This window comes from Centruroides sculpturatus, unplaced genomic scaffold, assembly GCF_000671375.1.
Source record: "Centruroides sculpturatus isolate CEXI.00-Female unplaced genomic scaffold, Cexi_2.0 scaffold577, whole genome shotgun sequence".
NCBI classification, from domain to species: domain Eukaryota; kingdom Metazoa; phylum Arthropoda; class Arachnida; order Scorpiones; family Buthidae; genus Centruroides; species Centruroides sculpturatus.
The window spans coordinates 329,055-355,327 of record NW_019384834.1 but is presented as its reverse complement, the minus strand read 5'-3'; the positions used below and the strand labels follow the sequence as shown (position 1 = coordinate 355,327).

The 26,273-nt window shown below is 32.3% G+C and overlaps 1 protein-coding gene across 1 annotated transcript in view; it reads right to left on the bottom strand.

The window, feature by feature from the left end:
* LOC111630187 overlaps positions 1 to 26,273 on the bottom strand; it is a gene marked incomplete at its 3' end in the record, with an annotated part of 202,614 nt that overhangs the window by 140,966 nt on the left and 35,375 nt on the right. Inside the window, exons 2-3 of the mRNA XM_023374249.1 lie at positions 22,845 to 22,891; positions 2,994 to 4,530 (exon numbers count right to left, since the gene is read on the bottom strand). Coding sequence (XP_023230017.1) covers positions 2,994 to 4,480 — 1,487 coding nt within the window. The remainder of the gene's footprint in view (positions 1 to 2,993; positions 4,531 to 22,844; positions 22,892 to 26,273) is intronic.

Here is a 26,273-nt window from a genome sequence, read left to right as displayed (position 1 = left end):
AAAAGCAACAAAGAAATGGGATAAACAAATTTTTTGCATATTTTGAGAAAACAACCTAGATGAGAGAAAACACAGAGGATTTTGTTTTGACGAAGCTGCCAGTATTTCTGACATGAATTATGAAGTTGAAACAAAAATCAGGAACATCCAAAGCCTGGCAAGTTATATTCATTATGAAGCCCATATTTTAAACCTAGTCTTAAATGATTCTGTAAAAAACATCAAAGAAATATGAATGTTCTATGAGATGCTTGAAAAAATACACAAAAAATGGGCATCACTTAAATCAGAATGCTCCCAATCTATTTTCCTAAAGAGACTTTGCTCTATCAAATGACTGCATCAAAGTCCCTTGTTTCCTGTGCTTTGATGTATTGAAAATTTTGACTAACTGCAATGACTGGCTGATCATCAGAAGAGAAAAAAAGAGAGAAAGCAGCCAGTTTAAAAATAACTGATGTATTTAATGCCATTATTATGATTTTAGAGGCAAAGCATTGTCCAGTTAAAACCACATATTAAAGATATTACAGTCTCATAAGCAATAAGCTAGAAAAGCAGCAATGCTCCTTAAAAATCCTCTTGACAATGTGGAGAAGCTTTGATGAGGTTACTAAAGTCACTGCATAAATGTGCAATGATTGGAGAATTGAGTCTCACTTCAAGTTGAAGAGAGTACCAAGAGTAAAAAGATGTTTTGGTGAACTGATTCAAGACAAAAGAATAAGCTGTCAACTTGTCAACTACTTCTAAACTCAAGTTTCATAACCTGAAACCGTGTAAAGTGTTTAATAATATACTGGATATTATCACTATCCAGTCAAAAGAAAGTCCAGTTGACCAGCCTAAATGAGATTATCAAAATTTTAACATGTCTAACAATTTTGTGAATGTTGTTTCTTGGTACTTGACAGAAAATTTTAATAAAAGTAATAAAATATATAATAAATAATTTAAAACATATACATATATTTTAGGATCATACTTTACATCAAAATGTTACATGTTGTCTTACTCAGTATTTATGACTATTTTTATGATCAGTAAATATTAATTATGGAGGACATTATATTGCTTCATTGAAACTCACAATGTTTAGGACCTGATGAATCTGATGAGCATCATTTGCTACACCAATGAGTTCATGGTGAATACTGTAACACTTTTTCTGTATCATGATTCATTGATGCATTGTGGAATACTGGAATACTGCATAACTTATAGATACAAATTCACTGAGTTCAGTGTTACTGCATACTGGAATGTTCCAACAAGCCCAATTTAAATGAAAACAGGTATTCTGATTTCCGCTTAGTCCACAAGGAATTTGTTTGTATATTAGAACCAGTGGTAGTAATATATAAAAAGCTATTCTAAGATTTCCTATCTAGGTAGGGAAGAGGCTCACTCTTAACCATTTATCTCTGGACCTACTGTCCTGAAGTTATGCCATTAGTCTCCAGTGTAATGTAACAATTTGCTTGTCTAAGCTTTCTTATAAAGTTTGCTGATCATCATTGAATCATTTGCTCCATTGTTTGACTGTAGGTAAGAAAATGCAATGCTCTTCATCAACTGCTAACATCAAGAAATGAATTTTGTGCTATGCTGTGTAACCTCCTACTGTCAAAAATCTGACAACACCATACTCTTTCATGCACTGCCTGGAGTATACATGGCAATGCAGATCCTTCTTTGAACTGCTATCACAGATGTTCTACAGAATACAATTATACAAACCTCCCTTGAAAAGTTGCATCACAAATGACACTATCATACATACACACAACATATAACTTGAGAAAAACTATTCCCTAGTGAGGAGGGTGGCTTACTTTCATTTGACATGTTCGAATATTGAAAAAGTTCTATCAACACTGCTTTTAGATATAAAACAATACTGTTTTAGAATAAAATTTCTTAATTTCATATTGCAGAAAATATAACACTATCTATTAGTATCATTAATAGTAATAGTATTAATTAATAGTAGCTTATTTATAAATAGCAATATATTTACCTATAATTCCAAATTCAAATTTAAATAATATTATATATTAATTTATTACCCTATTACAGTAGAGCCTCGATTGGGCTCTACTGTAATAGGGTAATAAATTCCGTATTCCGACCCGATTGGGGTTGGTTGGATAATTGAAAAGTCGGATAACCAAAAAGTATGAAAAAATCCATTATTAGTGTAGTATATTATTATATCCTATGTAATTAGTATATCGCTATTAACCTACTTTGCGTTGAATTTTCATCGATGTTAAGCCTAACAAAAATTTTTTAAAATAATTGTTGCTATTGTATCGTTAAAAATTAGAAAATTAAGCCTCGTTTAAATACTGGCTCCCTTTCATGGTCGAATGAGTGTTGCCAGCTAAAACACGTAAAAATAATATTAAAGTAGCCAAGACATAGCCAAATATTGTAGCGCCACATCACTAGCGGACATTTGAAATTTGCCGACTAGGACGGTCGGTTAACCGAGGTGTCGGTTAATTGGGGGTCGGATATTCGAGGCTCTACTGTATTCTAAAATTACTCTTTATAATTTGATGATACATTAATATAGTTTAATTTAATGATCATATTTTAATATTAAATACATATTGTTGTAAATTATTATAATGTAACCAGCTGGTATTCTGTTTTTTGTTTTGATGTGAAAAAAAATAAAAAGAATGTTGGAACAATTGAAATTTGCCATTTTGTAAGCCTCTTAAATGTTTCTTTGAAAATAAACACACACTGTCTTTCCAATAAACATATAAATAATGGATTTGCTTGTTTGAGAAAGAAATCATAAAATGTTTAAATTTCAATTATATTACCTGGATGAAATTCAAATAAGGCAATTTAACTGAAACTTATTATTTTATTTGAAGAAAATAAAAATGATAATTAATTATTTTAAATCATACTGTATTAAATTTAAATAAGTGAAATGTATATAAAACAATATAATTCAAAAAGATTTTACATACTTTTTACTGAGATGTCTTGATACATCAGATTTCTTAAATCCTTCCAAATTATATAAACGCTTTGCCAAACGATATGCTGAGGGCATATCAACAGCTTTTGGACTATAATGAAAACTATGCAAACTTTCAATATCTGATTCATCATCTGTTGTAGTTGGAGATATGCTTTTTGTTGTTTCATCTTCAGCAGCAAAAGATTCTTCATCATGGCTTTCCATTAATTCTTCATATGGCACTTCATCTAAGGTGCTTTCTGATCCAAAAGAAGTTGGACTACCTAAACTGCAATCTAAGTGATCAGGCCATTGAAAATTTTCAATACATAATGTAAGACCCCCATTAGGTATTTCAGAATGTCTTCTATTATTTTCAACATGTGTTTGCGTAACACCATATTCATCACTAACAATAATATTTATACCTTCTGATACAGATTTCTTTATAGAAGGAACAGTTTCACATTTTACTGAAAACTGATCATTAATTTTATAATTATTTAAATTTGTTTTGTTTTCACAACTTTCAGATACATGTCCATTTTTTATAGATTCTTGATCAGAATCACTATCTGGTAACTGCTCTATTTCTTCACAACTGCTGATCGTGGACACCAAATCACTAGTACATTCACCTTCACTACTATCCTCTCTTTCCAAATCTTTTCTTATTGTTGTGGATTCTGATGTAATACTCCCTGAAACAGATGTTTTACTGTAATGTTCTGATCTCTCCTGATTGGAACGTGAACTACTACTTTTGCTGCTTTCAGGCTTTGAAGGAGAAATAATTTCTCCTGATGAAGATGACAAACTTTCTGGTGGAGGTGAAGGAGAAAGAGGTTTACAATCTTCACTATCTTCAGAGTTTCTTATAGAGGAACCACAGGTCCAGGTTACTCGATCAAAAACAGGATTATCCTGTTTGGTATCCAAAAGTGTATTTAAAGATGATGCCATTTCATCTTCAATATCAATGCTTACTGCAGTTAATGATGCTTTTTGTAAATGATCTTCACTCTTAGAAGTTCTAACATAGACACCACTGTAAGAAAAATGACCTTTTTTGTCACTTATGGGGCTATTAAAAGGAGATGTTTCACGTACTGCCCTAACACGTGATCTATGTTCAGATTCTTCAGGGCTAGCAGGAGTTGAACAATGACCAAAAGAAATGTTATGTACCCTATTATTTTTCAATAATACAGGTGAATGATGAGATGTTTTACCATTAAATTTGATAAAAAAATCTCCAGTCATCATGACTGTCTCAAATCTTTGTTGAGTCTGCCAGGTTTGAGGCTTTTCAGTTCTAATACTTCCAGACTCTGGACAACTTTGACGACGAACATTATACCTAGTGGAAGAGGGTAGTACATCATCATCATCATCTTTATTTTCATTGTTGCTAATTCTTGCTAATGAATGTTGATGGTCACCATCTGCCATAGCATGATGGTCACCATGATCAACGGAATGAACAGTTTCCATTTCACATTAAACCATTATATACTTTTGAATCTTTCCCTTGTCTTCTAACACTGAAATAATAAAATGAGCAATTATAAATATATATTTTTTAAATATATAATATATAATCAGATATAATAATATATATAATCAGATAATAATATTATTATAAACATATAATAAAAATCTCAGACTAAAAATTCAATTTCTTAAAACAGAGATAATAAAATAAAACTTTTAGCATGCATTTCCAAAATGTGTTCTAAAAGAAGTTTCAGTAATAGATACATAATCAAATGATTGCCTTAAATAATCAGGCTAAAAATCCACTATTTAATGATTAAATACTAAGTAATTTGTTACTAGAGATAGATGTTAGGTGCCAACTCTTATCTAAATTAATAATTATAATTTTAATAATTTATTAAATTATTTTAGAATCATCTGAAATAAAAATACTGGCCTGAGGCAGAACTTGAACCCACAACCTCTGCTTGCCATGCAGTATGCTTGCCAGTTGCACCACCCCAAGCAAGCCTTTGCTTCCATATGTATTTAAATTTAGATATAACCTTATGCAGTTAATCACAGTGCCAGCTGGAGATGACTCCTATGCCCACAGCCTAAGTACATCTCAAACATCTAAATTTAAAGTTATATTATATAATATATAATTTAAGGTAAGGTAATATCTAAATTTAAATACATATGGAAGTGAGGGCTTGCTTGGGGTCCAGGTGGCACAACTGGCAAGCAGAGGTTGCGGGTTCAAGCCCTGCCTAAAGGCCAGTTCTTTTATTCCAGATAATTCTAAAATTATTTAATAAATTATTAAAATTATAAGTATTAATTTAGATAAGAGATGGTGCATAACGTCCATCTCTAGTAACAAATTATTTAGTATTCAATTATTAAATAGCAGATTTATAGCCCGATTATTTAAGGCAATTGTTTGGTTATGTATCTATAATATATATATTTTGGGCTTCAGGATGTTTGATATACAGTGGGTGATCGGTTAACAAACAAATCAGATAATGAACACTTACGCAAAAGATTTTTATGATCGGATAATGAACACTTCACTGAACAAACATAAAAAAAGCGACAGAAATAACAAATACTAATTGATTTTCCCTTGTCTTCAGGTAACAATCAGACAGTTTCAGAGCGAGGGAGACATCGACATCAACGCTCAACCCAATATATACTGATCAGATAGTATTCCTTGAACTTTGAAATACTCCCTTGTAATTCCAGCCTTTTATTTTTCTGACAGAAACAATTCTTTTATAGTATTCATGAGACTGTCAGGTGGGCACTCGTTAAGTTTTGCATTGGTTTTTTATTTTCGAAAGGTGAGAGTATAATAGCAAAGTTATAGATTGGGCAGAAGATGTCTGATGTTGCTGGGCAGTATGGTTTGAACAAATCTACAGTAGGGCACAGTTCAATCTTATCTAAGAAAGATACAGTATAATCAAGAAGACTCAAGCAGCTAAAGGAGTAACAAAAATCACATCTGAGAAATAAAGAACATTGAAGAGCTCATAATGGATCTGACAACAAAAGAACACCAAGAACCCTTCAATGAAGAACACCAAGAAACTTGGCAAGATATGTTTTATTTTGAAAAAGAGGATTAATGCTGATATCTGCTATTAATTAAAGATCTTTTGAAGAAGTGGGGATGTCAGATCAATGGTCTTAGATAGGCATACAAACCAGGTTGAGGTTATCAGGCTTGGGGATCTCTACAATTACAATGCTATTAATTACTTCTGAAAATCCTGAAGAAGAGAGAAAAGCAATCAACATTAGACAGATTCTTTAACCCCTACAAACAAAAAAACATAACTAATAAATATGCAAGACTATGTATATATGTATTTTTATTATTACATATAAATAAACATAGTAAGAAAGTATATATTTTTTATTTTTGGAGTCTCCAGAACGAATTAATCAAATTCCCATAGAAACCTATGGTAAATTGATAATTGGATAATGAACAATTCAAATAGCTGTTGGAATGGATTATGTTCGTTAACCGATCACCTACTGTACTTATGTTTCAGTAATAGGTGTTAAGTCATGTCCCATGAAATTTATAATGATTTTCATAAATATCTTGTTTCCTAATAGTGGACATTCTGAATAATAGAAGTTTAATGTCTGTGTAAACATCAAATTTTATTTTCAATTTATTTATTTATTTATATTTTTTTACTCAAATTGACTTATTTTCTGTACTGTGAGCTCTTAAGGATTGTATCTGAAAACTATTCAAATATCTAACAGAAGCTTTTAGGAACAATGAGAATTTTTTTTGCAAGCAAATAGTTTTAAATTTTTGCATTTGAATACTCCCATCTTTAATTCAGATCATTTTGAATTAATTTGCATTAATCTTAATCTTAATAATAAAATTTTTATGTAGGATATGTTAAAAATCCTATATAAAAATTTTGATAAATTTTGATGATTTTCAAATAATGATTTTACTATAATAAATGAATGTAACTGTGACATTTACAGCATATGGTATAAACATTTATATGGTTTTTCTGGCAACATTTCAAACTGCGTGTGTCATACCATCTGTTATGATACTTTATTTTAAAAAGCTTTTTATATTTTTAATTATTATAAAATGGCAAAAAGCTTAATTTTGAGGGTAAGAATGGGTTTTTTAAAAAAAACTGTAAATGCTAATAATGAAGAAAATTGTCATTAAGTCAAACCCTACTTGAGATATAACACACGACTTTCCTTTATCTATCTCAACAACTTTTAGCCATCAAAATTTAATAGTATCAATCCTCCCCCTAATACACAAACCTTCCTGCAAAATTTCAGAAATTTTTGACAAAACGAACAGGAGTTATTAACACGTTAGCAGGTTATCCGACGCTCTGGAGGTCATATAATTAGGGCTGTACAGAGCCATATGACTGTCGGCGGTTGGAGCCAACTTTACAGATGTGCATGAGAGGTCACCACTAGGATGTAATACAATATCTTACAAAGCCAGGATAATTTAACCTTGAGTAAAACTACATTGGTTATAGTGACGTTGAGCAGTTGGATGGTTCTGTATGGCCCTAATAAGTACGATCACTGGCGCATCGGATAGATAGCAGTTAACGTGTTAAGCTTCAAAGATGGTAAACAAAATTGTGCCATAAACACACACACACACACACACACACACACACACACACACACATACAAAAAGCAATCCCCAAATTGTTTTACATTTCTTGATATTTCAAGATCCAGAGTCCAAAAATGTAAAAATCTTTGTGTGGGGGGGTCATTTTTTGACCAATCACCATACTTTTCCTCTGTTATATATGACAGAGCTGAAAAAGTAAAAAGTAATTTAGTACTGTGAAATTCCAGTTTACACAGATTTTACTGTATATTATTAAAAGGTTGTTCAAAAAGTTGTTTTTAAACAAGTTTAAGTATAACACCACAGATATCTTTAAAATCCAGTCCAGCATTTAATCAAATAACAAGAAATATATATACTGAAAATGTTTTCGATCCTAATCAGTTCTTGTTCAGGTCAAAATAAACAAATAAGTTTACATAATAGTTAAATGAGTACATGTAATATCAGATATTATCTGTGCTAATATACAGTAGAGCATCAATTATCCGACTCCCGATTAACCGACCGTTCTAGTTGGCAAATTTCAAATGTCCGCTAGTGATGTGGCATTACAATATTTGGCTATGTCTTGGCCACTTTAATATTATTTTTGTTAAATTTTTGCATGTTTTAGCTGGCATCAACGGCTCGACCATTGAAGGGAGGCCAATATTTAAACGAGACTTAATTTTCAAATTATGAGTGGTTGTTTGTTTCGTGAGCAATAAAATAATTTAAAAATAATTTTTAACAATACAATAGTGACGATTATTATTTTAAAAAAAATTTGTTAGGCTAAGCATCGATGAAAATTCAATGCGAAGTTGAATAATAGCGATATACTAATAAACTAATTACATGAGATATACTAATATCCTAATATACTATACTAATAATATATTTTTTTCCTTCTTTTCGGTTATCCGATTTTTCAGTTATCTGACCAACCTGAGTCCCCAATTGAGTCAGATAATCGATGCTCTACTGTATGTTCATAAATTTAATTGTACTTATGGTTAATAATATTTTTTTGTATCAATAAGATTCTTCATTTATGATACCATATTGCCTTGTACCCTCTCAATGGTGTCCCCACTTTGACATAGTGGAAGGGCTTGTGTTCCTAAATGATCCAGAGAGCTATACCAATGGTAGCTTGTCTACCAGTAAGGCCACCCAAGCTGGACAGGCCAAAGGTGATAGGAAAGACAAAAGGGATACCCTGGTCCTCCAGGATGGGATTTAATAATAGGCAGGCTCCCCATTGATAGTAAAACTAGAGAGCTGGATACAAAAAGCAATGAGAAACTATCATGCCTTACTTAACTCCTAGTCTAATTGAGAATTGAGAATGGCATTGGAACCTCAAATGAAGAAAGAATGAGTTCCTGATCCAGCAGGAGGAGAAGAGGGGCTCCTTAGGATGTCAGCTTGCAAAATCCCCTTGATTTTAAGCTTAATTTTAATCATAATACAAAGGAAGGTATTTTGAGAGTGGGTAATTGAATATAAAATGTTTAAGATGACCAGGCAAGCTGCATAATTCTAAAGAAAGAAATGGAAGTAAATAAACTGAATATAGTTGGCTTGAGTGAAAGAGATGGGAAGACTGTGGAGAAATGATAAATGATGACATTTGTTTGATGCATTCAGGAGGAGAGGTTGCTCATTATGGTGTAGCAATAGCAATATATAAGAAAATACGAAATAGTGTATGTAAAATCTGACTACATAAGTGACAGACTGATGATGATGATGATGATGTGAGACCTTCACCCCCCTGCAATGGGGAAACTGGCAGTCGACCTAAACCAATAAATCAGTGACTTATTTCGTAAACAGGACCAGGGCGTTAATGAACGGGGTGTGAGACTATTTAATTGTTGCATTCCCGGACCAAACTGACATGTCCCTGATCGTATATTGTGGAAAGTGGGAGAGAGAACAACTGCCAGGGAGAGTTCAACGGTCATCTTACACTGAGTTCAAAGCAGGAATTTATGAATGCCCCTTCGGAGGGGACAGTGGCTGGGACTGTTTTGACCCAGCTGCATCTTCTTCAAGTCAGAAAAACACATTAAACCAAAATTTACGGGAACATCACTTAAGGAAGGGCATGACCCGACTTCAGAGGGGAATTGCCCAGACAGAAGTGTTCGGCGACCCCGCGGCCCAAATCGTGCCCCTGGCAACAGATCAGGGACCAATCAAGTGATGTGAGACCACTGTTTGGACCAACTAAAAAGTGAGATTTCAGGTAAAACTCATATAAAAGCCCAAAATCCCAAGGACACAAGGAGGTTAGGAGGAGAAATCTCGGTCCTACAGATCCACACCACATCTCTGGAATACTGAAGTTAAGTCCCACGACTTAACTTCCTATGGCAAAGATTCTCTCATCATGCAGCCTCCTTTAACACTGGAGCATCGGATCCTACCTCCTCCGAATTCCATTTTGTATCATCATCAGAGAAGAACTTTATCTGGATTTTGTGTAGTAGTTTTCCAGATGAAGAAGGGTCTTCATATGGAAAATTACTACAACTAGACTTTGTAACCCATCCTTGTAAGCATGTCTTTATTCATATAGAAATAGATAAATAAATGAAACTCACGCCAAAAATTGTATAGCTTCTTGATAAAAAGCACTGAGTTCAGCATTAATACAATTTTTCTTATATCTTCTTATATTTTCTTATAGCAATATAAGAAAAATTGTATTAACGCTGAACTCAGTGCTTTTTATCAAGAAGCTATATGTCTTTATTCAAAATAAATGCATTACATTTTGTAACTTCAGTCTCTGTGTGAGTCTCTCTGCATCCTGCAACCACTACCTCCATACGTCAAAATACTTCTCATGTCATCCTGACCATATGTGCTGGAAATAGCGAGTAGAAGGGTCTCCCAACCTCATAGGGGTGTCTGGTCCCAACCTCACAATTATAATCAAAGTAAGAACAAGGATTGTGAATATACTAGTTTATGTGACAACAAATTCCCATAATAAAGATGAAATTGAAGAGATGTATGCAAAGATACAGGAAATAATCAAGAGGAAAAGAAAGAATGTATGTGTAATAGTGATAGAAGATTAAAATGCAGTGATAGGAGAGGGAAGTGAGGATAAAACTGTAGGAAGATATCAGCTAGGTCAACACAATGAATAAGGAGAATGTCTTACAGACATTTGTAGAAAAAAATGGTCGTAATGAATTCTTTAAAAACCATAAAAGACAACTTTATATCTGGAAGGTTCCTGGAAACAAAGAATGACACCAGATAGATTACATTCTTATAATGAATCAATATAGAAACATTAAGAATGTGTGCACTTACCTAGACACAAACATTGACTCTGACCATAACTTAGTTATGGCAAAAATAAAAATTTTAATTTTTTTAAAATGTTTATTGATTTAAATTATTTCTTACAATGGGGGAACAATTTGGTTATGTACAGTAATGTTATTTAATTAATATACATAGTGATAAATTATTGCAAAAATTCTAAAGATTTAGAAAAGAAGGAGAAGATCTTAAATAAAGTAATTTTTGACATGTCCTCATTTTTCAAAAGATTATACTTGAATTCTTCTCCTAGTACAAGACATTTTAGTTGATATATCACTTGACATAACCCAAACAAGTGAAGTAAGAGATTCTCTTCCTCTTTACTATCGCAATAACTACAAAACTTTTCTCTCAATATATTTATCCTATAGCCTTTTAACATAATCCAAAATTTATTAAATCTACATTGTATAATGAGGCTTTTTGTGGAAAAATTAGTCTCACAGTTTAAGTAGTTTGCTGTACTCCAATCCAAGCACGTTTCAAACAAATTAACTCGTTTAGCTGAAATAGATGATATATCCTGATTCCACAGCTGGTCTGACCTAGTTTGAATTATTGCATTTAAGTGAGTTCTCAACAATGAAGCTGATCAAGTTGAAAACAAAAAGAAGTAACCCAAGCTATCAAAAATATTCTTAACTAAAGCAGGCCAACCTTTCTTATCAGGTTTGACTGCTGTTAACAAAACATTATAAGTACATAGAAGCCCAGGATTATTTTTAATGTGTAGACGTTGTAGCTTACAGAAAAGGGTCAACGCTGAGATCATTTTTAATTTTGTAAGTTTTTTGATTGTGTTCATCAGTTATTTGTAGAAGTGTTGCTTCCTGTCGCTGGCTGTTTTTATGGTTCCTGGACTGGAATAAAAGGATGTTAATAGGCAAAAGGACTCAAAATTTATTTTGTATAGTCTTAATTTTTTCCTTAATAAAACATTATAAGTAATTCGGCACAAATTGTACAAGGGTAACTCCATAACTTTTGACCAAAACAGAAGAATAACCTTGACAAATTTCAAATCTAATGGAGGTCTTCCCAATTCAAGACAAACAGCAGAGCATAAAGCTGAACATTTTATTTTAAAAGTCTCTTAAAATATTTCGTCTGTACTTTTTCTATTTTAGACAAAAACTCCAGTCCCAAGACTGGAAACAAATAAGTTATCTTAGAACCAATAAAAGCATCAAAAAGTTTAAAGATACTGCTCATAGAACTTATCCTCATTCGTTTTTGTGGAGTAAGCATATAGCCTGTCTTATTCTGTATGTCTTCAGCTATTAAATCAAAATGATGATTATACGCACCAGAAGAAGAAAAATGTATTCCTAGATACTTAAAATATGACACAAAACTAATTTCAGTATTATTCACAAATATCTTATCAGATTTAAGTAGTCTGCCTCCATTGCGAAAAAACATTCCCTGCATTTTTTGTAAGTTAACTAAGATAATTTCTTTTTGCATAATTAAGTAGCAAAGAAAGTTTTCGTTACAAACCCATTTTTGAATCTGCCAGCAAAACTAAATCATCAGAGTACATTAAGTAATGCAAGTCAACAGATTCTCCAAGAGCAAATCCTGAAGTTTCAGAGGTAGAAAACAATTGCAGTAAATTGTTATTAATAATATAAACAACAGGAGGCTTAAAGAGCCCTGAGGCAAATCACCATCAGAAATGACATCCTTAGTATTTGTCAGATTGCCTCTCATGCAATACCTTGTGTTACAAAATAGATTTTTAAGTAGCTTAATGAACAAAGTTGAAACTCCTAATAAATGTAACTTTTCCCATAAAATATTAAAACTGATTCTATCGAAAGCCTTTTCCAAATCCAAAATATATATTGAATATATTTTACGTCTTTTTCTTGAAAGGACATACTGTATTAAACCATTAAGTATAAAGATGTTGTACATAGTACCTCTTCCTCTAACAAATGCTCCTTGAAACTGGGAAATAACATTAAATTCTATTATCCATTGATTCAACTGATCTGCCAAAATTCCAGTGAACAATTTTCTAAAGTTATTTAACAACGCTATTGGACAATAGTTTTGAGGCTTTAGTTTATCTCCTTTCTTGTAAATCATTTGCAACAACACATTTTTCCAATGCTCAGGAAATTTTGATGTTTCCTTAATCTTGATAAAGAGTTTGAGTAATTCTAAACACATTTCATTAGGTAGGTATATAATGAATTTTTATACCGTCCATACCAGGAGCTGATTTTCTTTTAAGTTTGCAAATTGAAGTTTTTAACTCAGAGAGTGAAATTGGATCATCTAAAATAGGAGAGAAATTATTACAGTCAAAATAAAGAATTGAATCAGAACTTGGATGGCAAAAGTTACATTCTAAAAAATGTTTCCAGTCATGAAGAGGAATTTAATTGTCAGATTTCTTTTTCCTATTAAATCTATTAACAATAGATCAAAATTGTATAGAAGATCTCACAGACTGCAACTGTCTGCTAATATTTGACCAGTAATTCTTTTTAGTCTTGCATAATGAAAGAAAGATTGTTTTAAAATCACAATATTTTATTAAATCTTCATTATTACGAGAAATTCAAAATTTCCTCATCATCCTATTTGTTAGTTTTTTCGCTATTCTACAGTTTCTGTCAAACCAAACAGAAGACAGTAATTTCATTGTTCTCAGGTATGTTGTCATTCTACATTGTTCAGCTGATGACTTAATTAAATCCAGAATTGCAGAATATCTGTCCTCTATTCTATCACTTAAGACAGGGGTCGGCAGTTTGTCAAGTAAGAAGAGCCGAATTGTCATGAAAACAGGATAACAAAAGTACCAGAGAGCCGCATATTAATTTAAATGTGCAAAATACGACACACGACTGAGGTGCCTCTAGTGGCCGTTTTCGGCATAATGTTACAAGGATGGACGGACACGCATTCAATGGGATAAATATATATAGATATGCTTCAAATGCTACCACTCTTATGCGACTCATATTGATCAACGCGAGTGTGGTCATGTGCGGACGGAGAACAAGTCAAAGTTTGTTCGGCGGATCTATCTCAAACTCATAAGTTATAAGGCTGCGGTGAAATGAGGTGAGATGAAATTGGAGTTTATGTCCTAAGAGCCACAAACGTCTATGCAAAGAGCCGCATGCGGCTCACGAGCCGCTAATTCCGACCCCTGACTTAAAACAATATTTACATATTTAGCCAAAACAGTTTCAGAATATAAACTGGATTTGTCTTCTTTCCAGATTAGTCCTTTTTTCTTGTCAATCAAGTTAGATTTTCTATCCTCATCAGTGTCTATCAGGATTTCAGAAATTACCAAATGATGGTCAGACAATCTTCAGAAATAAAAATTTATGCAAACTCTCTACCAGACTCATGCTCAAAATCACTAAATCAATTACTGAAGCATCCAGTTTGGATGTGTAGGTGAAGTCTGCTGGTGATTCAAAAGAGTATCGACCATTTATTATGTATACATTGTAAGATTTCATTAGTTCTATCTATAAGTAAATTTCCTCTTTTATTGCAAATTTTACAATTTAACAGTCGGGTGTTTGAAATCACATCCCCATGATAAATAGTGTTCATAGTCAAGCCAATTCGTGAATTAAAATCACCCATCAGCAGAAGATCATAATCTGAAATATAATCAGAAATCAAATCTTCCCATTTTGCAATTAAAAAAATAAAATAACTACGAAATTACCAACAAACCAGCAATAATTCACTTCAAAAACAAACGTTTTCTACCGTCTTCAACAACCATCATCGAATCTGATAATGATGATGTCTTGGAATCGAATCTGATTCCAAGAGTTCAAAAAATTGAACATCGAAGTTATGAGCATGTCTGATGCAGAGCCTTAATAAAATTTTTTTTAATATAAACATCGGAATTTTAAAACAGGAAACCAATTACACAAATAATTTTATTAAGGCTCTGCACTGGACATGCACATAACTTTGATATTCAATTTTTCAAACTCTTGGAATCAAACCTGATGATGACCGTTGAAGACTGTAGAAAATGTTCGTTTTTTAAGTGAATTATTGCTGGAATGTTGATAATTTAGTAGTTATTTTATTAATTCTCACACCAATAGTGTTGGTATGATGGATGATTATTTTGCAATTAAGTTTCAAAGATAGTTATATTGGCATATCTTCATATTCCTATCATTTCTCATAGTCCTTTATTTTGCCTCTGGTTAAATTTCACTCTAACAACCATTATACATTGCCATGATAGTAGCAAGTTTACTTCTCCTAGGTCTTTGTTTATACCTAAAAGCAATCCACCCAAAGGTGTACCTCTTCCTAAACTTTTAGTAGCCATTACCTCAAAAACTTTTAATCTATGGTTAATGCTTTTAACTCTTGAACACAATGGAGCTGTAGACCAAGTCTCGGACAGTTTCAAAATATCAGATTTAGAAATATGTTCAACAAAACCACTATCATTCAGATTAGTTAGGAGGGTACCCTGAGAATTCCATGTTGAAACTTTCAATCCAACTGTATACTTCCTTGGATTGGAAAATGAAGATTTTGAGAATTTGCCATTCGATTTTCCACTAAAAAATCAAGTTTTAATAATTCTCCTCTATCTAGGTCGTAAGTATATCTCTCAGTGCCAACCTGCAAAACATCAGCTTTCAGTCAAACTCGCCTGCCTTCTAGCCTATAATAGTGTAAAAAAGCAGAAGTTTTTTCCATCTCAGTCTTGAACACCAACATAAATCATCAAAAATTTGTATATTCTACAATGCATCATTAGCCTTTATCTTTCTAACATTACCAAAAATTAATTTCTTGTATGCAAATGACTGTAATTCCACCAATACAGTATCTGATCGGTTAAATTTCACTATCTTAACTGTTGGAATTGATTTTGATTCACCTATCAGTTTTAAAACAGGTTTTGCACTTTCCTATTCAGATTGGAACTGTCATCAGTCAAACCTTTAATTAAAATATTTTTCTTTCTCATTTCATTTGACATCTTGTCTATGGAATGCAAGATCAAACTATCTTTCTGTTGCAAGTCATCTTTAAGTTTGGAAATTTCTTCTAGTTTAACCTCCAACTGGGTTAATAATTGGTCGTGTTCATTATGTAAATTAACCAACCAGTCAATCCTCATAACAACCTCGTTTGGCGTCAAAAAAAGCTTATCCAAATATGAAATAATCTCCTTAGGAATAGACTTACTTGAGTCTAACTTTGAAGAGAAAAATCCTCCAGTCTTGCTGACTTCATGGAAAGTTCACTCGGAGAATGACGTTGTTTTACTGTAGATGCCAATGATTGAATCTGTGAATGCAGTGGAGTACGCATTCACACAGGACAAGGATTTAACTCTATCCCACTCAATATTAACAATAACTCAAACACCATTATCCAAAACTCAATATTTTTCTTAATTTTAATATTCAAAAGAAGCACACAAAAAAGTTCACTAACACTCTTCACAGTATGCAGCGCCCCCAAAAATAAAAATAAAAATAAAATTCAAAAGAATCAAAAGTAGGAGAAGAATTGAGTGATGGATATGGATAAATTTAAAAGCTTAAAGAAAGGATATTTTGGCCAAATATATGAAAAGGAGAGAGCAACAATTAATAGGAATTTTGAGTTCATAAATAATATAGATAACAGATGATCCAGAATTAAAGAGAAATTAAGAAGCAGCAGCTAGGTGTGTAATAAGAGTAACAAGAATTAAAAGAGCAAAGAAACCATGGATCACAGAAGGAATGATAAGGAAATTGGAAGAAAAATGAAGATGAAAAAATGATAATAATGAAATAGGACAAAAGAAATATAGAGAGCTCAATGACGAATTAAGGAGAATAACTGACTAAACAAAGAAAATTGGCTAAAAGAGTGTAAGGAGTTAGAGAAATTAGAAAAAATAGGAAGGCATGATATAATGTATGACAGAATCAAAAACAAGGATTGGGAAAGGAAAGTGAGAAGGAATACTGAGATAGTGGATAAAAATGGAAAAATATAAAAGACAACAAAGGTGCCAAAACTCCTTTGTTGTCACCTTTGAGGAAATGAAAAAAATATCTTATAAAGCTGTATGAAAAGAAGCAGGATAAAGGGAATTGGAGATTGGAAGACAACAGTAAGCTTAAATACGATAGAATGAGATTAGAAATACTGAAGGAGGACATTGTGAAAGCGATAAAAGAGATGAAGAATGGGAAAGCTGTGGGAATTGATAACATCCCAATAGAAATTTCAAACATATGGGTAATGAAAGTATTAAAAAAAAAGTTGGACTTTGTAACTTGATATATAATAAATAGGAATGGCCAAATGACTTCCTAAAGGTAATAATGATCCCTATAGAAAAAAAAAAGCAGTAAGATGTGAGTATTATAGAACAATCAGTTTGATTTCACATACTGCTAAAATTATGCTGAGAGTACTAACAAAAAGGTTGTATGGGAAACTAGATTATTTTATAAAGGAAGAACAATATAAATTCTGAAGGGAAACTAACATGAAAGATGCTATAGGTGTCTTAAGAGCTCTGGATGAAAGATACAGTGGTGCCTCGTATAACGTACTTAATCCGTTCCTAGTGCATGTCTGTTAAGTGAAAAGTCCATTATAGGAAAACGCATTTTCATATAGAAATATATGTTAAAACATAATTTGTCCTGCAGCATAAAATAACCATACCATAAAAAAATGAAAATGGAGCAGTCACCAATTATGCCGGATAGTCAGATGTTGTGAGGAGGTGGAGGAACACTTTTCTCTCACATTCATACAGATACAGACTTTTTACACATTGCAGCAGGTCTCTTTTTATTGTTTTTTAATTGGAGTCAGATTCAGGAGAGGCTACTGGAGCTTGCAGAGTCAACTCCTCTTGTTCCATCCTTTGTTTCTCTCTGTCCAACATGTCCAAGGTGGTCTGTTTCTCTCTCTTCTTCAACACCTGTCAGAAATGACGGGCAAGGGTGTCATTGTAGAGATCATTGATCCTGTTGGCCTCAGCTGTGTTTGGATAATGAGTGTTGGTAAACTCCTGAACTCTCCCCATTTGACAAGGAAGTTTTTGTCAACTTTCACTCCTTCTGATGATGTCTTGCTTTGTTTCAATTGAAATCACCTTTCTGTTTTTTTAGAAGCCATGATTTGCACAACACTTGAATAAATGTAAATACCCTGCACTTGAGGTGATGTAAATAATAAACAAAAGAGCAAGCCGAATCCCAACAGTAGCACTGTACTTCAGATATATTTATACTAATAATATATTCTAATAATACTAATATATTATAAAAATAATAGATTGTCATTGGCAACAACAAAAGAGTGAAAACATCATTTGCATTTGTTCGCAGAAAGTCCGTTGTTCACAGCCAGTCCGTTGCTGGAGTCACGTAACGGCCAAACAGAATGTCCGTTGTTCGCAGCGTCCGTTATTCAAGGTGTACATTATATGAGGCACCACTGTATATTAAGGTAGAGGAATCTGTATTTGCTTTGTGGACCTTGAAAAAGCTTTTGATAGAGTAATGTGGCCAAAATTCATGGAAACACTTAAAGATAAAGGAGTTGATTGGAAAAAGAGAAGGCTAATATGGAATCTATATAAGAGACAATGAGTGATAATGAGAGTGAAGACAGTGAAACAGGAAAGGTTTCAATAACTAAAGGAGTTAGGCATGTCACTCATCCTATTAATATATATCTGGAAGAGATAATTAAGAAATCAGTGAATCAAAATTAAGGTGTTAAGATTGGGGAAACAATTGTAAAGTGCATCCATTTTGAAGATATGTGGTTGTGATAGCAGAGGATGCAAGAACACTAAGGAAATCAATGAAAGCTGTAGAAAAGAGATGCCTCAAATATGGGACTAAAATCAATGTGAATAAAACAAAGGTAATGTGGTAGGGGAAGACAGAAAAATAGCATTATAAATAGAAGGACAATAAGTAGAGCAAGTAAAGGGATTGCAGTACCTAGGTTCCTGAATAAGTGAAGAAGGAAGAAGTGAAGGGAAGATAAAAGGAGAATAGCAATGGCAAAGGATGTATTCATTAGAAAAATAAAACTGTTAAGCGGACCATTATGTGACAATGCCGAAGGGTCCCCCTATGCTTCGGCACCATAGGACCAAAAGGTCGACATTGCGTCGGCAAAGACTGCAATGGCAAATTTATCAGGACTGACACCACTGTGTCTTCTGGGTAGACACAGAGACCGTTACATTCACATTTACGTGCGAGCAGTCGCGTCTGTAGGTCGTTGGACTCAGGATGGAGACCACTTAAGGAAATGCTCCCAACACAATTCTAACAACAACAAAATTCATTTATTAAACTAGTTCTACAAAATGGTATTTACCTTAAAGCTTCTTCGCAAGAACTGAGTTGGAGAGAGAGAGCTTACATAACATCGCGGGTTGTTATAAATACCTGAAGCACTGTGTACGGATTTCCAGATGACTGTGGGGTCGTTGGAATGTCTCTGTTGCCTTGGATGGCAGTTAAAGTCTATCAAAAGTTGCGATCCGTTGATTCTTTGTACGTGTTCCCGGAGAAACACAGGATATTCGGGAGGAGCGCGTGGCAACAAGCGATGATGATAAATCCTTTCGGCTGGCAAACAAGGAATATTCTCGCAAACTCTCAACCCTTTTCACTGTTCCTTGAGGTCTCTTCTTTATTTCCAAGTCATGTTGTTGTTTTCCACCAATAATGAATTTTTTGTTGTAGTTCCCAGTGACACATTCTGAGTTCCCTGGGAAAGGAAACGACTCCGGGAATTGCACTCATCCTCCATTAATAAAATGAAAAAAGTTTTTTCTGAGATTTAAAAAAATTTCCTTTTCAAAATGACAAATGAATTTTCTTTCAAAAAATTCCCGAATAAAATTGTGGGGTTTTCCTCTTTCCAATTTCTCACAATTAAATATAGCATTAAGAAATTTAAAATATATGCTCTCAATCTCAGATTAGTAGTGTCTTGTTCTGTACATCATATTTTTCCTGATAACAACAGAGCCATGCTGGTCATCTGTGTAATTCTATTCTAAGGAAAATTTTTGAATTGAAATCATGTGACTTCTGGTCTAGACTGGAAGTTCTTATATAGTTAATTGGGGCCTCCTGCCCCTAAGCTTTCCATATCTGGTCTGGACTTACATCTATCTAACATTNATTATGTGACAATGCCGAAGGGTCCCCCTATGCTTCGGCACCATAGGACCAAAAGGTCGACATTGCGTCGGCAAAGACTGCAATGGCAAATTTATCAGGACTGACACCACTGTGTCTTCTGGGTAGACACAGAGACCGTTACATTCACATTTACGTGCAAGCAGTCGCGTCTGTAGGTCGTTGGACTCAGGATGGAGACCACTTAAGGAAATGCTCCCAACACAATTCTAACAACAACAAAATTCATTTATTAAACTAGTTCTACAAAATGGTATTTACCTTAAAGCTTCTTCGCAAGAACTGAGTTGGAGAGAGAGAGCTTACATAACATCGCGGGTTGTTATAAATACCTGAAGCACTGTGTACGGATTTCCAGATGACTGTGGGGTCGTTGGAATGTCTCTGTTACCTTGGATGGCAGTTAAAGTCTATCAAAAGTTGCAATCCGTTGATTCTTTGTACGTGTTCCCGGAGAAACACAGGATATTCGGGAGGAGCGCGTGGCAACAAGCGATGATGATAAATCCTTTCGGCTGGCAAACAAGGAATATTCTCGCAAACTCTCAACCCTTTTCACTGTTCCTTGAGGTCTCTTCTTTATTTCCAAGTCATGTTGTTGTTTTCCACCAATAATGAATTTTTTGTTGTAGTTCCCAGTGACACATTCTGAGTTCCCTGGGAAAGGAAACGACTCCGGGAATTGCACTCATCCTCCATTAATAAAATGAAAAAAGTTTTTTCTGAGATTTAAAAAAATTTCCTTTTCAAAATGACAAATGAATTTTCTTTCAAAAAATTCCCGAATAAAATTGTGGGGTTTTCCTCTTTCCAATTTCTCACAATTAAATATAGCATTAAGAAATTTAAAATATATGCTCTCAATCTCAGATTAGTAGTGTCTTGTTCTGTACATCATATTTTTCCTGATAACAACAGAGCCATGCTGGTCATCTGTGTAATTCTATTCTAAGGAAAATTTTTGAATTGAAATCATGTGACTTCTGGTCTAGACTGGAAGTTCTTATATAGTTAATTGGGGCCTCCTGCCCCTAAGCTTTCCATATCTGGTCTGGACTTACATCTATCTAACATTATTGCCGAGAATCCGGAAAGACAGACAGACAATAGGAATTTATAGGTCTACAATTTTTTCAAATTGCATTATCAAAACTTCTTAATAAGCTTTTTTTTAAAATGAAGATTGTAATGAAAGTGTATATTAAATTACAGATTTATTTCTTAATAAATTTATTTATATTACCTATATTTAAATGTTTAAAATATTATATTTTTCATAATTGAAGTTTAGACTGTTTACAAAAAATATCAAATTTTTGAGTCTATCTTAATCCTTTTTATACAACCCCAGAAGTAACAGTTAACATGGTTTTTTTTTTTTTGTCAACAGTCTAAACTTCAATTATGAAGAAATATATCCTGAGTAATTACAGAAATTGTATATTATATTTTTTTTTATTTATAAAATACATGCTACATTAAAAAGATCAAACTCCACTAACATAAACAAAATATTAGAATTGATTATAATCTGTACTAATATATTCATAATGTTGTCATAAAATATATTTCAATTTGGATAAAATATAAAACAAACATACAAACAAAATTAACACAATAAAGAAGCATGTTACATTCAATGTAAAACATTCTGTAAAAATAATATATTGTTAACAAATTGATTAAGGCGGAATACTGCAACAATGTATGAAATTATATGAAACAAAATTATATTCTTTATTCTTAATCAATAGAAATATTTATAAATAGAAAATCTGTTTAGATCTAAATATGATTTAAATACATAACTCTACCTTAAATGACAAGGAAAAACTCATTTCCATATAAATTAAACTTTGATACTGGTGATCATAATAAAAATTGGAACAATTACATTATTCCAATAGTCTAAATTATCTGAGCTAAATAATGATTATTTGTAAAAAGTAATTTTTAAAAAATTTTCAATAATAATTATTATTAATTATTATAAGAGCAAAAGGCTTAATTTGAGGTTAGAGATAAGTTTTTAAAAATATTGTAAATGCCAAAGATAAGTGAAATCTTCATTAAGTTTGACCCACTAAGGATACTGCAAGACACATGATTCCCTTTATCTCCCTCCCCTAGATTTTTAACCACCAAAATTTAATAGCATAAATGTCCATATATAGAAATAACCCTGTCAAGCTTCAAAATTTTTGGTTTATCCAGTCCGGAGACATTATGTGTCATTATGTATTTTGCATTAAGTATATTTGTACAGAATTTTGTGAGGAGTTTTTTTATATTTTTAGGTCTAGTTTTTTTTTTTTTCTTGAATTTATTGATGTATTGACACTTAGTGTCAAAACATCAATAAATGTAAAAAAAACTCAGGGTCAAAAGTTACCAATCACCACATTTTTCCTATTTTATATTCTATCAGCTGAGATAGTAAAAAAAATTAGCTAAAAATAAAATTTCAGTAAAAATAATTAATTCATATTTAAATTAGTACCTTATTAACAAATAAAATAACAATAAGCTTCATGACAAAAAAATATATATAACTTCAAATATAATGCATATAGTTAATTTAATTTTAAAGATGTATGTATAAAAGTAAAACATTTTTTAAACATAAAACTCCAATTGAAAATTTTAAAAGCAATTGGCATACCTTCTTTCCTTTAGCATTCTCTGTTTAACTGCACACATTAACATGTTCTATATAAATAAAATACATATATTTATAGATATTTACAGATTTTTATTATTTTTATATTAATCAATTTGAATGTGTTAAAAATTTATAATATGATGATGATACAGTAGACCCCCCATAACACGATAGATACATTCTGTGTTTTATGAAATTCATGTTGTACGAGTCCTTAAATACATGAGCCAATCACAGCCCGGCACGTGTGCAGTTTACGGACTATGGCTGTTTGAAAGGTTTTCTTCCATAAAATTAATCAATTCTAGACTAATTTGACTCAACATTTCCAAAACACATATAATTTTTTGGGAATAATCCATATAAACTATGCTATAAACAAAAAATTGTAGGATTACTTACCGAGTGTGCACTGTTCGACGACACCATTGCTTAAGCTTGTTTTCGTCGCGGAGCAGTGCATTGAACAGCGGGCGTGAGTTCAGTGATAAATTATTTTTCTGCAAAAAATTTGCTGAAGTTTGGAGACATCATTAATATAAATATAATTTTTATGGCCATTAAATAATAAATGGTTTTTAGTAGGTCGCTGCTCGTTTAAACTCAACTATTTGTACAATATCCGCTATTGGTCTAGATTTGACCAATCCTGTCGTGACACGAGTCAGCAATGACGTTTTACCATATCATAAGAGTCTCTTTTAGCGTGTTTATATGAATATAATCGCAATTTTTTCGCCATTATATACGAATCCGTATTATATGAACCCATTTTATAGGGGGTCTACTGTAATTTATAATGAACTATAAGAATTTTAAATCAACTTCACATATAGCCTACTGAAGTTCCAAAATAAGTCTACAGCAATATAATTTAAAGAAGCTACAATTTTATTATTAAATTAAATTAAATTAAAATTGAACTCTTATCATCATTTGAAGATGACAGCTAAATTCTCAAAAACAAACATTTTAAAATATAAAATTATAATAATCTCAAAATAATTATTACTAGAGATGGGTAGTTCTGGTTGGAGCTGCTCCAAAGGAATCATTCTAGACTTGGAACAATAAGGATCAGTTCCATGCCAAAGTATCAAGACAGTTCCAACCAAAACTGTCTCGATATAATTTTTAATTTGTCAAAATATTTACTAATGCTTCTTCATTCTGTACTTTTCCAGGGATTGATGAATTCTTTATCTGGATTTGAACTTGAACTAAATGAAAATGCTTTACGAGTTTTTAGGAATAATCAAATCAGTTCAGAGTATTTTAAATTTATAAAGATTTTACAGTTTGTAATTCTTTTATTAGTAACTAGCAGATATGGGTAGCATTGCCTAGTCAAAAAGTAAGAAGGCTAAACATTAAAATTAAAACCATATTATAAATTTGGTTATTTTAGCTAACCATTGTTATATTTATCATAAAGCATCAAGGAGATCAAAGCAGGAAAAGAATAGGGTGTCCAGATTTCATGAAACTCTATATTTTCCTCGGGGTTCAAGAGAATAAGTAAGAAAACTTTGGTGCAGATTGGACAAAGGATTTAGGAGTTAATAAAGGGGGATAGAATCAGAGATGATGTAAGGTGTCCAGGTTTCATGATAGACTCTGAGGAAAATATATAGACTAAGTTAAACAATAAAAATTTGGAGCAGATTGGCCAAAAAAACTAAGAACAGAGAGACAAACATTCTATATCCTATATAAAACTAATGAGGGACAGTCTACTCTAACAGACGAAGCAATTCCAATGTGACATAACAGTTCCAACAAACCATCTAGCTAACTGTTCCAAGGAATCATCTAGTCCAATTGTTCTAAGGAACCATCTAACCTAATGTTTCTGATGGAACAGTCTAGTTCAGTGTTTTTCAACCTTTTTTGGCCATAATCCACCAAAGCATCTTTAAAATCTCAATGTCCCCCCTGTGACAAAAACACAAGAAGAAAAATAAGGGAAAAATAAAAAATTAACAAAATTAAAATAAATTTATAAAATTTAGAGAATTTAATAGTAACACCTACAAACAGACAAATTAACTATAACCTTAACACATGTCGTGTTGCCATTTGCAGTAGTATTGCCATCTTTTTCTCAGAAAGTCAGAGTTGCTATATCAAAAAATATTTTTGACAAATGCAATTTTTTAACAAAAAAATAAATGTAACAAATATTAATTATTTGCACATTGCCCTTTAAATTATTCAAATTGCCCGATGTTGAAAACACCAGTCCAGTTCAACTGTTTCGAGGAACTATCCAGAACTATTACTATTAACAGTTCTGACAAAACCATTCCATACTTGGATCAGTTCCAACAGTTCCAGTTCCAGTAGAGAAATTGAATTTCTCATCTTTACTTATTATACAAAGTTATACAATAATAAAAGTGTTCACAATTTTAATATTATAATTAATTAAATTTAATAGTAATAACAAATCAGTATTAAAAAATTGATTACAACAATGTATTTTAGTTTATAAGTATTCATCTTTTAAAACTAACTCCGAAAATTTATCATCTTTACTTGATTTGTGACTTTACAGCAGGAATATAAAACATTTTAAGTATTCAAATAAAAAAAAATTAAAATTGCTGTTTTACAAACATTATGAGAAGTATGTCCATTCACTCCAACTTTAATAAACTGTCCTAACACCCAAAAGATCTTTTTCAGGACACTGAAAAATATATTAAATATTTATTTTTATACTTAATTTACATAATTGGGACAATTCATAAATGCCTGCAGTTGAATGGAGGACCAGTGAGTACAGAAACAAATCTTTGCTAAAGTGTGCTCAAGTTGAAAGTGGTGTAATATTTTAAAATTTTATATGTATTTTATTTTAATTAATGTAATGTAGAAATTCATTTTACAGAGTTTTAAAAATAAAACAGAAAGTAATGTCATTTTTAGTTTCCATTCTGTTAATTATTATTATGAATTAAATAAAATGATTGTAGTTATTAGTTAGTGTTAGTATAAGATAACAGTCTAACCATCTACCTATAGAATTACATAAACTAATAATAGTTAGCCGAACTATTGTCCAAACAGTCCAGAAATCAATATTATTGTGAGGACCTGAACAGGGGTCGATTGAGAGGTCCGAATGAGGGGTGTCGATCGAAAATAAAAAGCGCCTTTTCAGATGCTAAGGAAACGGATTAGGTGTCTCGATTGAACAATGCAATTGTTTTTTTTTCATAAATTTGTTAAACAATGGAAACGGATAAATTCGAGGAAAACGTGACGAGAGAGAGAAATCAAATTCAGTCGCAACGTTGACCTCTCCCACGCCCTTCATTAGGTTTCGAATTGTCACCAGGTGACTATGAGAGACCAATGGAGAGGCGACGACGGTTAAGAAATCTATAAAACCGTGCGACTCAAGGGACAAAGGTTCTTGGTGCT